This window comes from Bombina bombina, chromosome 1, assembly GCF_027579735.1.
Source record: "Bombina bombina isolate aBomBom1 chromosome 1, aBomBom1.pri, whole genome shotgun sequence".
Classification (NCBI taxonomy): domain Eukaryota; kingdom Metazoa; phylum Chordata; class Amphibia; order Anura; family Bombinatoridae; genus Bombina; species Bombina bombina.
This window is the reverse complement of record NC_069499.1, coordinates 925,197,154-925,211,562: the sequence shown is the minus strand read 5'-3', so window position 1 is coordinate 925,211,562 and position 14,409 is coordinate 925,197,154. Positions and strand designations below refer to the sequence as shown.

Below are 14,409 nucleotides of genomic sequence, written 5' to 3'. Positions count from 1 at the left end.
GCGTGGTTGGGCAGGGTCATGAGATAGAGCGCTAAAGGGTTTTCGAGAGAGAGAGCCAGAGAGGGGAAGAGAGAGAGCCAAAATGGGGAGAGAGAGAGCAAAAGAGAGGGAGAGAGAGCCAAAGAGGTGGGAGAGAGAGCAAAAGAGGGCGAAGAGAGAGCAAAAGAGAGTGGAGAGAAAGAGCAAAAGAAAGGGGGGAGAAAGCCAAAGAGGGGGGTAGAGAGAACAAAAGAGAGGGGGGAGAGAGCGCAAAAGAAAGGGGGAGAGAGCGCAAAAGAAAGGGGGAGAGAGCCAAAGAGGGGGGAGAGAGCCCAAAAGAAAAGGGAAGAGAGCCCAAAAGAGGTGGGAGAGAGAGCAAAAGAGGTGGGAGAGAGAGCAAAAGAGGTGGGAGAGAGAGCAAAAGAGGTGGGAGAGAGAGCAAAAGAGGTGGGAGAGAGAGCAAAAGAGGTGGGAGAGAGAGCAAAAGAGGTGGGAGAGAGAGCAAAAGAGGTGGGAGAGAGAGCAAAAGAGGTGGAAGAGAGCCAAAGAGAGGGGGGAAGAGAGCCAAAGAGGGGGGGGAGGGAGAGCAAAAGAAAGGGGGGAGAGAGCAAAAGAGAGGGGGGAGAGAGAACAAAAGAGAGGGGGGAGAGAGAACAAAAGAGAGGGGGGAGAGAGAACAAAAGAGAGGGGGGAGAGAGAACAAAAGAGAGGGGGGAGAGAGAACAAAAGAGAGGGGGGGAGAGAGAACAAAAGAGAGGGGGGAGAGAGCCAAAGAGGGTGGAGAGAGAGCCAAAGAGAGGGGGAAGAGAGCAAAAGAGAGGGGGGAGAGAGCAAAAGAGAGGGGGGAGAGAGCAAAAGAGAGGGGGAGAGAGAGCAAAAGAGGGGGAGAGAGAGATAGCAAAAGAGGGGGGGGGGAGAGAGCAAAAAAGAGGGGGGAGAGATAGCAAAAGAGAGGGGAGAGAGAGAGCACAAAAGAGAGGGGGAGAGAGAGCCAAAGAGGGGGGAGAGAGAGAGCAAAAGAAAGGGGGAGAGAGAGTAAAAGAAAGGGGGGGGGGGAGAGAGAGAGCAAAAGAAAGGGGGGAGAGAGCCAAATAGGGGGGATAGAGAACAAAAGAGAGGGGGGAGAGAGTGCAAAAGAAAGGGGGGAGAGAACAAAAGAGGGGGGAGAGAGAGCAAAAGAGAGGGGGGAGAGAGCAAAAGAGAAGGGAGAGAGAGCAAAAGAGAGGGGGAGAGAAAGAAAAATAGAGGGGGGGAGAGAGAGAGCGCAAAAGAGAGGGGGGAGAGAGAGCGCAAAAGAGAGGGGGGAGAGAGAGAGTGCAAAAGAGGGGGAGAGAGAGCAAGGGATCGGACCGCTGTACTGCAAAAAATGGCCCGTGTACACGGGCTTTAGGAATAGTTACATAATAAAACAGAAATGCAAATATGCTACAAACATTTCCATAACTTGTTTAGCAAGCGGCTGCGTGTTTTCATTCTAAGGTTTGCGGTTGTAAATTCACTTAGATGTTGGTACTTTACCTGCAGGGAGACTTGCCAAGGCCAGGATCCAGGCACAGCATTCTCTCCGTTAACAATTCTGTTATAATTACTGATAGAGGGTTTAATAGATGGAATCCCACATCCTAGAGATTAGATCAGATATGTGATAATTTAATTACGCATTAAAATGTAGGGAAAGGATAGATAGATAGATAGATAGATAGATAGATTTTTTATACCACTAGTTTGAATATTGTGCATAGTTCTGGAGACCATATCCCCAGAAAGAATATAAAGTAGAAACTGCTCAAAGGGTGGCTTCTAAAATGGTACATGTTCCAAAAAAGAAAACATACTCATGTCCTTAATATTTATGGTTTAGATGAGAAAAGAGAGAGAGGTTATTTGACAGAAACTTTTAAGAATATGAAAGGGACACTAAACCCATTTTTTTTTTCTTTCATGATTCAGATAGAGCATGCAATTTTAAGCAACTTTTTAATTTACTCCTATTAAAAAAATGTCTTCGTTCTTTTGCTATCTTTATTTAAAAAGCAGCAATGTAAATCTTAAGAGCCGGCCCATTCTTGGTTAGAACCTGGGTTATGCTTGATTATTGGTTTGCTAATTATAGCCACCAATAAGCAAGCGCTATCTAGGGTGCTGAACCTAAAACGGGCTGGCTCCTAAGCTTTAAATTCCTTCTTTTTAAATAAAGATAGTGAACAAAGAAAAATTGATAGTAGGAGTAAATTAGAAAGTTGCTTAAAACTGAATGCTCTATCTGAATCATGAAAAAAAATGGGTTTAGTGTCACTTTAACCCCTTCATGACCAGAGCACTTTTCCATTTGTTGACCGTCTGGGACCAAGGCTATTTTTGCATTTCTGCTGTGTTTGTGTTTAGCTGTAATTTTCCTCTTACTCATTTACTGTACCCACACATATTATATACTGTTTTTCTCACCATTAAATGGACTTTCTAAAGATAACATAATTTGTATCATATCTTATAATTTACTATTAAAAAAATTATAAAATATGATGAAAAAATGGGAAAAAAACACACTTTTTCTAACTTTGACCCCCAAAATCTGTTACACATCTACAACCACCAAAAAAACTCCTATGCTAAATAGTTTCTAAATTTTGTCCTGAGTTTAGAAATACCCAATGTTTACATGTTCTTTGCTTTTTTTGTAAGTTATAGGGCAATAAATACAAGTAGCACTTTGCTATTTCCAAACCATTTGTTTCCCAAAATTAGCGATAGTTACATTGGAACACTGATATTTGTCAGGAATCCCTGAATATCCCTTGACATGTATATATTTTTTAGTAGACAACCCAAGTATTGATCTAGGCCCATTTTGGTATATTTCATGCCACCATTTCACCGCCAAATGTGATCAAATAAAAAAAAAAAATTAACTTTTTCACAAACTTTAGGTTTCTTACTGAAATTATTTACAAACAGCTTGTGCAATTATGGCACAAATGGTTGTAAATGCTTCTCTGGGATCTCCTTTGTTCAGAAAAAGCAGACATATATGGCTTTGGCATTTTTTTTTGTAATTAGAAGGCCGCAAAATGCCGCTGCGCACCACTCTTGTATTATGCCCAGCAGTGAAGGGGTTAATTAGGTAACTTGTAGGGAGCTTGTAGGGTTAATTTTAGTGTAGAGATTAGCCTGCCACCTGACACATTCCGCCCTCTGATCCCTCCCAAACAGCTATCTTCCCTCCCCCACACCACAATTGTCCCCGCCATCTTAAAGGGACATTATACACTCATTTTTTCTTTGCATAAATGTTTTGTAGATAATCTATTTATATAGCCCATAAAGTTTTTTTTTTTTAATTAATGTATAGTTTTGCTTATTTTTAAATAACATTGCTCTGATTTTCAGACTCCTAACCAAGCCCCAAAGTTTTTTGTGAATACGCTCGACTACCTACTCCAGCTTGCTCCTGTTTGTGTAAAGGGTCTTTTCATATGCAAAAGAAGGGGGAGGGGGGGAGTGTCTTATTTCCCACTTGCAGTGGGCTTTCCAGCTACCTTTTCAACAGAGCCAAAGTGACAGCTTCTAAGTAAGTTTTTAAACAGTTTTATACTGGATTTTTATATCAGTATCTGTGCATATTATTCTTTATAGTAGTGTCTATTACATCCAGTTATATGAAAATGAGTGTATACTGTCCCTTTAAGTACTGGCAGAAAGTCTGCCAGTGCTAAAATAAAAGGCTTTTTCTTCTTCTTTTTAAATATTTATTTAGCTGTGATGGACCTCCCCCAACCTCCCTGATCTCCCTCGAACAGCTCTCTAACCCTCCCCCCGCTACCTATTTGCCACCATCTTGGGTACTGCCAGTACCCAGTTTGCCCCCCCCCCCAAAAAAAAAGTATTTTTCTTTTTTTTTTATAAAATAATATTTTTTTCTGTAGTATAGCTGCCCCCCCCCCCTCAATACCTCCCGCCCTCTGCCCCTCCCAGATCCTTCTATCTCCCTCCTTTCCATTCAGATACATTGCACATACAGGAACCGGATGCCGGGTAGCGTTGGGCCGCCCACCCGCCTCCCTGCTAATGCTCCCACCCACCAACGATCTGCACCATCGCTACCGGTGCAGAGAGGGTCACAGAGTGGCTCTCTCTGCATTGGTGTGTAAAAAAATTGTACTGCAGGATGCCTCAATATCGAGGCATCACTGCAATACCATAAAAGCGGCTGGAAGTGATTAGGATCGATTCCACCACTTGAAACCCCAGAGGATGTACAAGGAACGTCCTTGGTCATGAAGGGTATTTTTTTGTAGGACGTTTCTGGCATGTCCTCGGTCGTGAAGGGGTTAAGGCAGCAATTTAATAAAACAGGATGATGAAGGTATATTTAGAGCCATAGCAAGGAGGTATCACAAGATGAAGTAAGATTCAGGATAATTTGCAGAAGCACTTCTTTACAGAATGAGTGGTAGATACATGGGCCTCTATTTAACAAGTTCCATATGGAGCTTGATGGCCCCTGTTTCTGGCGAGTCTTCAGACTTGCCAGAAACAGCAGTTATGAAGCAGCGGTCACAAAGACCGCTGCTCCATAACCTATCCGCCTGCTCTGAGCAGGCGGACAGACATCGCATAAGGCTATTGTGAGAATTAGTTAAACTAATATTTGGGGCTTCTGGTTCTTATCTGCTGTCAGAATCTGTGTCTATGCTTTCTAAATAATTCATTCATATTAGATATTAATAATCTATTCATAATTAAGTAGATTATTGTTGAAGCAAAAGGACTGCAGCTATATACTTTCTGTTGGTTTCTTGTTTGACATTTGACCCCTTGCCATGAGGTTATACAGAGAGGTATGCTCTCTAGAGTGTGTATACATGTCTTGAGAAGCCACCTGTAGAGCGACCTTAAAGGCTGTTAGACACTGCAAGCGGAGCGGTGCGCAGTGTGTAGATGCCGCTGTGCGCGCTCAGTGTGTCCTGCCTTTTCATCTCTGAGCACTCTGCTGCGTCAGGCAGCGTAGATGAGCGCTCAGAGATGAAATATTTGAACTTCAGAAGCAATGCGACGCGGTGCGAAGCAGCTGCTTCGCCTCGCGCCGCATCGCTTGCAGTGTGTCACAGCCTTTAGAGTGCAGTAACTTCAGCCACTCAGTGGTAAAACTCTATGGTAAACTATGCTAGGGAGTTGAAACATTTGAACTTCAGAAGCGATGTGACGTGGCGCAAATCAGCTGCTTTGCCAAACTCCGCATCGCTTGCAGTGTGTCACAGCCTTTACAGCTAGAAGCACTGTTTAATAAAGAAGACTATCTAAACAGAAATTGCATTTATCTTTGCATGAGAAACATGGAGTAAAAAGGGCTCCTGCTAGAATTTAAGATTGTATGCGCGAGCAGGAGCTGTCAATCTCCCTGTTCGGATGAGACCGAGGAGATTGAAATGATCCACCTAAGAGGTGGAGAAGAGTCTAGGAGCAGCGGTCTGTCACCATGTCTAGGCCCTGCTAAAGTTAAAAACAAATGTATGCACTGATTTTTATATAGCTTATGTTTTCCCTTAAATATCACTGTTATATACAAATAAAATAACTTTATTCCCCTTACCATGAAATTCCAGCTGTCTATCAGATTTAAAGGGATAGTAAAGTCCAAATTAAACTTTCATGGTTCAGATAGGGCATGTAATAGTAAACAACTTTCTATTTTAAAAAGATTTAAAAGTAACAAGGGGTGGAGGCGGCGCCAAAAGAGGCGATCTAGCACTTTGAAATAAATTTCTAAAAACCTGGGTAGGTATCGAATCTAAATAGTCTAATAATAACTATATATGTTATACATATCCCCAATAGATCAGAATGAATACAATTGGACCTTATGATTAAAATAATTCAATATGTATTTCTCTAGACTAACCCAAACCACTTTTTATCAGATTTTGAACTTCTTAGGAAATTCTTAAAAAATGCAAGGTGCTGCAGGTTTCAATATCAAATAACAAATTTTTATTACACAAAATCCAGATAATTCTAGAAGAATTCAGAGTATTCAAATAAGTATAAAATCACTTAAATACTGTAACACCGGTGTCCATTAATCTAAAAAATAAAAAATAAATGAGAATTAAAATTACTAATGTCCTTAAAAGACTTTCGAGCAAACTTTAAACAAATAATTGTAACGCTCTAATCAGAAAAAGGTTCTAGAACAGTTTCCAACCACTATGTATAGCTGTTAGCAAAAAAACAGTATTTGGAACTCTGTGCATTAATATTCAATGTTGACTGTGAATAAAAAAGCCTTAAATAAAGCTATTGCGTTGTTATAAAAACAACCAGACTGATTAACAATTGCAGTAACTTCTTATGGCAGTAACACAGTTCTTTATATATAAAAGCGCTATTGGGAGTCTGTTTGCAGCAATGTTAGTGTGATCATATAAGTGCTGTTTTATAACATTCTTCCGTGAGGGCTTTAGAATCTCTTAGGTAGTAATGGCTGTAATAGCTTCCACAGGTGTAAATTAGTGCTTCAGTGTTTCAACGGTAATCAGTGAGTCTTTTGAAAACACATTCAGAGTACCTTTAATAAGTGCTGGTAATCTTCTCTTGGTATCCTTAGTGTGCACACTAGTAGAAGAAACGGTTGATCTGTACTCCTACCGTATAGCCAGGTCCTCCAAGTCTTACTGGCGTGACGGTTCTGGGAGTGAATGTGTCTCTGTAGTCTTTTTCCTTTCTGCAGGGCTGGATAATAGACAAGTCTACGCGTTTCAGCTCACCAGGGAGCCTTTGTCAAGATGCCTACAGCCAGCTGATTCCGTTTATTTAAAGGGAGTTCTGTTAACCCTTTCTTGGTTCTCAAATAATTGTTTGTTCAAAATGTCCTTAATACTAACTTTCTACTTGTCACTGTATCGTTCTCAAGACTCAGTGAAAAATTTTACTCATAATTTACTTCTAGTATATTAAAAAATATATAATAACCACTAGCAGATGATTAAATATTCTCAAAATCTCATCAAACTAGCTTAAATTGTATTAACCCCAAGCACCTTACATTCTTTAATTTAGATGTCAGGCTCTATAGTTTAAAATTTAAATACTAAAACATATAACAGGAATAACAATTTAAAAGAACAGGTCACCTTGATATTCAATAATAGTTGACCAAAAAACGAATTTTTTTTTTTTTTATATATTAGGTTAATATAAATATTCTCAAACCATCCTAGGTTTGAACTCTCAACCTTTGTGGTGGGAAATCTACACCATATCCATTATGCTACTATTGAGGATATGCTTACTCCATTCATATTCTAGTACTTAACTTATTTCCTCTTCTTATTATACTTTAAAAGATTTTAACAATTCTCCATATTTCTCATTTGTATTCGAACTCCCAAACTCTTTATCCATTATGCTACCATTGTAACTTTACTTCCTATGTTCATATTATAGTATTTGACTTATTTCCTCTTTTTATTACTTTTGAAAATTAAAGATTTATCACATATTCTTACTAGTATTCGAACCCTGGTACCTTATACTTATAAGATTGTAGCCTTACTCATTGAGCTAATCAACTAGTCTCCCTTCCTTAATTATTTTTTATAACTTTACTTTTTTTTTTTTTTTAAATGTGTCATAGTTAAATTCTATCTTTGGATGTGTGCTTTGTACATTTTATATAAAGGAATTCAGATCCATTTCACTGTTAAGTCCCTTAGGGTGGAGTGTTCCAAAATTAAAAATAAATTCTGCTTCATGTTTTAACAATTTCAACCCTATATTACCTCTTCTCCCATCTGATATTACTTTTTTAACTCCCCAAAATTTTAAGGCATCAGTGTTACCACTATGGACCTCTTTAAAATGTTTGTACAAAATGGTATCTTCCCTCAGATGTTCTATTGCTAGAATGTGTTCCCGTATACGGTCTTTTAACTTTCGTCCCGTTTGTCCAAAATACCTTAAATTATAACTACATTGTAACATATAAATAATATTCATATCCGTGCATCTAATAATATCCGTTATTTTAGTTAGTCTTCCATCTTTAGCTGATTTTATCTGTTTTAATTTTGTGCTATGTTTGCAGGATTTGCACTGGTGACACAGAAAAAAACCTTCAATTTTTTCTCCTTTAAGGGTTTTGTATCCTTTATTGCACAGTTGTTTTCCATGTTTAAATTCGCTGGGTGCTAATATCGATTTAAGGTTCTTCGCCTTTTTATAGATGAATCTTGGGTTCATTCCTATGCTAGGCCCTATTAATGGGTCTTTCAATAACAAATGCCAGTGTTTTTTAATTATTCCTTGGAATTGTTTGTGATTAGCCGAATACGTTGTTATTAATGGTATATCTAGTTTTCCTTTCTCCTCTTCCTTTCTTGTCTTATCTTTTTTCTTTAGCAATTCTTCTCTATCTATACTCAAATCCTGCAAACATAGCACAAAATTAAAACAGATAAAATCAGCTAAAGATAGAAGACTAACTAAATTAACGGATATTATTAGATGCACGGATATGAATATTATTTATATGTTACAATGTAGTTGTAATTTAAGGTATTTTGGACAAACGGGACGAAAGTTAAAAGACCGTATACGGGAACACATTCTAGCAATAGAACATCTGAGGGAAGATACCATTTTGTACAAACATTTTAAAGAGGTCCATAGTGGTAACACTGATGCCTTAAAATTTTGGGGAGTTAAAAAAGTAATATCAGATGGGAGAAGAGGTAATATAGTGTTGAAATTGTTAAAACATGGATATGGAGTAGATTTCCCACCACAAAGGTTGAGAGTTCGAACCTAGGATGGTTTGAGAATATTTATATTAACCTAATATATAAAAAATTTTTTTTCGTTTTTTGGTCAACTATTATTGAATATCAAGGTGACCTGTTCTTTTAAATTGTTATTCCTTATATGTTTTAGTATTTAAATTTTAAACTATAGAGCCTGACATCTAAATTAAAGAATGTAAGGTGCTTGGGGTTAATACGATTTAAGCTAGTTTGATGAGATTTTGAGAATATTTAATCATCTGCTAGTGGTTATTATATATTTTTTAATATATTAGAAGTAAATTATGAGTAACATTTTTCACTGAGTCTTGAGAACGATACAGTGACAAGTAGAAAGTTAGTATTAAGGACATTTTGAACAAACAATTATTTGAGAACCAAGAAAGGGTTAACAGAACTCCCTTTAAATAAACGGAATCAGCTGGCTGTAGGCATCTTGACAAAGGCTCCCTGGTGAGCTGAAACGCGTAGACTTGTCTATTATCCAGCCCTGCAGAAAGGAAAAAGACTACAGAGACACATTCACTCCCAGAACCGTCACGCCAGTAAGACTTGGAGGACCTGGCTATACGGTAGGAGTACAGATCAACCGTTTCTTCTACTAGTGTGCACACTAAGGATACCAAGAGAAGATTACCAGCACTTATTAAAGGTACTCTGAATGTGTTTTCAAAAGACTCACTGATTACCGTTGAAACACTGAAGCACTAATTTACACCTGTGGAAGCTATTACAGCCATTACTACCTAAGAGATTCTAAAGCCCTCACGGAAGAATGTTATAAAACAGCACTTATATGATCACACTAACATTGCTGCAAACAGACTCCCAATAGCGCTTTTATATATAAAGAACTGTGTTACTGCCATAAGAAGTTACTGCAATTGTTAACCAGTCTGGTTGTTTTTATAACAACACAATAGCTTTATTTAAGGCTTTTTTATTCACAGTCAACATTGAATATTAATGCACAGAGTTCCAAATACTGTTTTTTTGCTAACAGCTATACATAGTGGTTGGAAACTGTTCTAGAACCTTTTTCTGATTAGAGCGTTACAATTATTTGTTTAAAGTTTGCTCGAAAGTCTTTTAAGGACATTAGTAATTTTAATTCTCATTTATTTTTTATTTTTTAGATTAATGGACACCGGTGTCACAGTATTTAAGTGATTTTATACTTATTTGAATACTCTGAATTCTTCTAGAATTATCTGGATTTTGTGTAATAAAAATTTGTTATTTGATATTGAAACCTGCAGCACCTTGCATTTTTTAAGAATTTCCTAAGAAGTTCAAAATCTGATAAAAAGTGGTTTGGGTTAGTCTAGAGAAATACATATTGAATTATTTTAATCATAAGGTCCAATTGTATTCATTCTGATCTATTGGGGATATGTATAACATATATAGTTATTATTAGACTATTTAGATTCGATACCTACCCAGGTTTTTAGAAATTTATTTCAAAGTGCTAGATCGCCTCTTTTGGCGCCGCCTCCACCCCTTGTTACTTTTAAATCTTTTTAAATCAATTGCACAATTTTGAGAGGTGCAATTAGGAGGTAGGCAAGTCTGGTTATTCTACCATTGGTCTACACTAACCTTGAAAGTAGCTTGAACTTTCTATTTTACTTATATCATCAAATTTGCTTTGTTCTCTTGTTATTTTTAGTTGAAAGCTAAACCTAGGTAGGGCCATATTCTAATTTTTTAGCCCTTGAAGGCCGCCTCTTATCTGAATGCATATGACAGTTTTTCACAGCTAGAGGGCGTTAGTTCATGTGTTTCATATAGATAACATTGCCAGCTTTAATTGCCTGAAATGCAAGTCTGTCAAAAGAGCTGAGATAAGGAGGCAGTCTGCAGATGCTTAGATACAAGGCAATTACAAAGGTAAAATGTATATTTAGATAACAGTTGGTTATGCAAAGCTGGGGAATAGTAAATAAAGGGATTATCTATCTTTTCAAACAATAACATTTTTGATGTTTACTATCCCTTTAACAAAATAAAATTCCTTATTTAGCATCAAAAGGGATATAACACAATTATCCATTCATAATTTTTATAAAGTAAATTTGTTTAAATAAGTATTGGTCATTAAAATATAAAATCAGTGTTGTTAGAAAAACACTATTGTACTTGTCTCGTATGATGACATTTGACCAGTTAGAATTCAGACATTTGTATATAAATGTATCATTCTCTATAAATCTACTTGCTGTAAAGAACAAAGGGAAATCAGTTTGGTAAATGTTGTTTTAGGTCTGAAAAGTGTTTCTCATAAAGCCAATGTTTAATATTTTGCATTGTTTGCATTAAAACAGAATGACTTGATATGTAATTTAAAGTTAAAGGGACAGTAAACTTAAAAATAATGTCATATAGTTCTGCACATAGTGCAGCATTATATAACATTATCTTAGCGGAAGCTTTCAAAATCAAAAGCTTTGAGAGATTTTTGCTATCAAACTTGTACTTACCTGGTCTCCTATCCAGGCTCTTCTGATTGGGTTTTGGTTTTCAAAAGCGCTTCGCAGGCGCATGGTCTAATCACAGCGCGCTCGATTGTGCCATTGTACTGAATGTAGCTCGCTCCCGCTCTGGTAGCGAGCTATATTCAGTTCAATGGCGCGATCGGGCGCGCTGTGAATAGACAGTGCGCCCGCGAAGCTCTTTTGAAAACCAAGACCCAATCAGAAGAGCCTGGAGAGGAGACCAGGTAAGTACAAGTTTGATAGCAAAAATCTCTCAAAGCTTTTGATTTTGAAAGCTTCCGCTAAGATAATGTTATATAATGCTGCACTATGTGCAGAACTATATGACATTATTTTTAAGTTTACTGTCCCTTTAAATCGTACATTTTGAAAGAATTGACCATTGTTTAAAGGGGAATTGTAATATCTACAAAAATATAAATTAAAAATAGCTGCATTGAAATTACAATCCTTTTTTTATATCCTCATGGACTGCACCAATAAAGTTTTGGGAGTTGTCTTTATCATCCAGTTAACAATACATCTTACGGTGCTCACAAACATGTACTTTTCAAAATCAACTGTTTTAGCTTTTTAATAGTTGTTTTTGTTTTTTTGTTGTTGTTTTTTTATTTTAATGTTCCTTAAAGTCCAGGGACTTTTTAAGTTTAATTTTACAAAGCCTTGACCTCTTATTGTTCAGTTAATACTGAATTGCTTTATATTTAAATCACATCAGATGTATTTAAAATAAATAAAAAAGGTGTTAAAATGATGTGGCATTTTATTCACAGGTCAATTAGTGTTATATAATGTTACTTGTATTATTCAGCATTTAAGTATTGTTATGCATAATATGTAAAAAAAAAAATTCTATTTTGTTCTCATTTTCAAGTGTTTGCCCCTTCATATCACACAAATATCTAGTTGTGCTGCTACTGCTTCACTGAGGAATTTCAGAAAAGATCTCTAATGTGGAGTGTATAACTAGACCCAGGTATGTTTTAGATGAAAAGACAAGGGGCTAGATAATGAGTGGAGCGCTATTTAGTGCTCCCGCTTGCGCATTAACTGCCCTAGAAGTAAGCTTTTTGCGCGCATCGGGTAGCACACGTAAAACAAGTTGAAAGAAATAAGTTATCGTTTGCGTGCTAACCTGATGTACGCAAACATGCGTGATAAACCCGATATCACTTGTGTGCAACTGTTAATGCACCACTTGTAATCTAGCCCTAGGTATTTTATCATAATGTTCTTCAATGTACTCAAACATTTACACTTTGTTGCCATCTGGTCATTTTCTAATAAGGGGTAATTGAATTATATATTCTTAGTAAATGATTTACCTATAGACACAAAATATTGTTTGAAGAATCCATCACATGATTTGCAAGATGAAATGGATATAAGTAGAACAGAGTTTAAATTTAGAATATTTTTCTAGCAATAGTGTTATAAGATTTTTGCATTTAAATCTTAAAGGGACACTAAACCCCAAAATATTATTTCATGATTCAGGTAGAGAATAGAATTTTAAATAACTTTCCAAATTACTTCTATTATCTCATTTGCTTCATTCTTTAGATATCCTTTGTTGAAGAAATAGCAATGCACATGGGTGAGCCAATCACACGAGGCCTCTATGTGCATCTACCAATCAGCAGCTACTGAGCATATCTAGATATGCTTTTCAGCAAAGCATATCAAGAGAATGAAGCAAATTAGATAATAGAAGTAAATTCTAAAGTTGTTTAAAATGCCATGCTCTTTCTAAATCATGAAAGAAAAAAATGTGGGTTTCATGTCCCTTTAATGGGTTACATGGGTATATAAACAGCATTATAAAATTGTAATATTTAGAATTAAATTTCTTAGTAAATAAATCATGTTAGATTACAAAAGTGTTTTCTGATGTTGATTTTGCAAGCCACACATATACACACACACACTAGGGAAATTGTACAAATTAACTGTAACGTTTGTACAAAATGCTGCATCCTTGCATAGGTTATCATCACAATTTAATCTTCCATTGTGTCTAAAAAAAGATATTTTGATCACCTATACATATACTAAATAAAGGAAAGAGAAAAATAGAGGAAGAAAAACAAACTTGTAGATTCTATCCCTTGTGACTTGCAATAGAATAATACTGTATGTCAGACATTCAATTTGTCAAAAAAAAAAGAATTTTGAATAAAAACAAAGTCAGACATTCAATTTGTCAAAAAAAAAATGAATTTTGTAGAATAAATTAAAAACATCTAATTATTTTTCTCCTTTACAAAACAAATGTAATTAGAGTGGAAATAAATAAATTATTGTACTATAAAATTAAATAAAGAATGATTATTTTGTATAATGCAGTATATCTTACCGTATCCACTATGAATTAGGGCTAAGCCTATGAAAAGCCACAGAAAACCCATGTTGATTTTTTTAGCTGGCAGAATGCCGTTGTCTTGCAGACCCTAATTCCATTTCTTTTATAGTTCCCAACAGGTTCCTAAGCTGTTACAGTGACCTTCACTGTGATATAATTATACACATTTATTCACAAACTCTTCCCCACACCACGTGCTCCTAGACCTTGAGCTGATAAAGTCCTTGTTACATGTTTTTGTCATTATTGAGCTTTATTTATTAAAGGGACATTAAACACTAAATAAATGCTACAATGAATGATGCATTCAAAGAAAAGATTAGTCTGAGAATAGCATGTAGATGTATTTTTAAAAGGTTAATTAACTGTTTATTGACAAAATAAGTGGAACATTTTAGTGTCTATAAAACAATGGGAGCTGCCATGTTGTAACTTAATTTACCTTCTCTGCTGTGGCCAATTAGGGACAGTTATAAATAGGTCACTAGAGTGGGCAGCCAATGGTTGTGTGGAATATAACAGTGTTCTACATTTTCTAACAGGAACTGAAAAGCTCACAATTTCAGAATGGAATTACAGGAAAAGGGTACAAAAGAAATAATGAAAGTATATTGCAGAGGTTTTTTTCTATATATATTATTTATCATTTTATATTACTATCTCAAAGTGTTTAATGTCCCTTTAATAACAAGTAATATACCATTAAACCAAATAATCTAGGCAAAACTTCCACATCAATTTATATTGTTATCACCTGGTTTATATAGGATAT

The 14,409-nt window shown here is 36.2% G+C and overlaps 1 protein-coding gene across 1 annotated transcript in view; it reads right to left on the bottom strand.

Annotated features, from left to right (window-relative positions):
• Window positions 1-13,735, bottom strand: part of LOC128640456 (chymotrypsin-like protease CTRL-1) — a 45,648-nt gene extending 31,913 nt beyond the window's left edge. The window contains exons 1-2 of the mRNA XM_053692935.1: window positions 13,632-13,735; window positions 1,498-1,601 (exon numbers count right to left, since the gene is read on the bottom strand). Of these exons, the coding sequence (XP_053548910.1) occupies window positions 1,498-1,601; window positions 13,632-13,683 (156 nt within the window). The 5' untranslated portion in view covers window positions 13,684-13,735. The remainder of the gene's footprint in view (window positions 1-1,497; window positions 1,602-13,631) is intronic.
• Window positions 13,736-14,409: the final 674 nt, after the last annotated feature.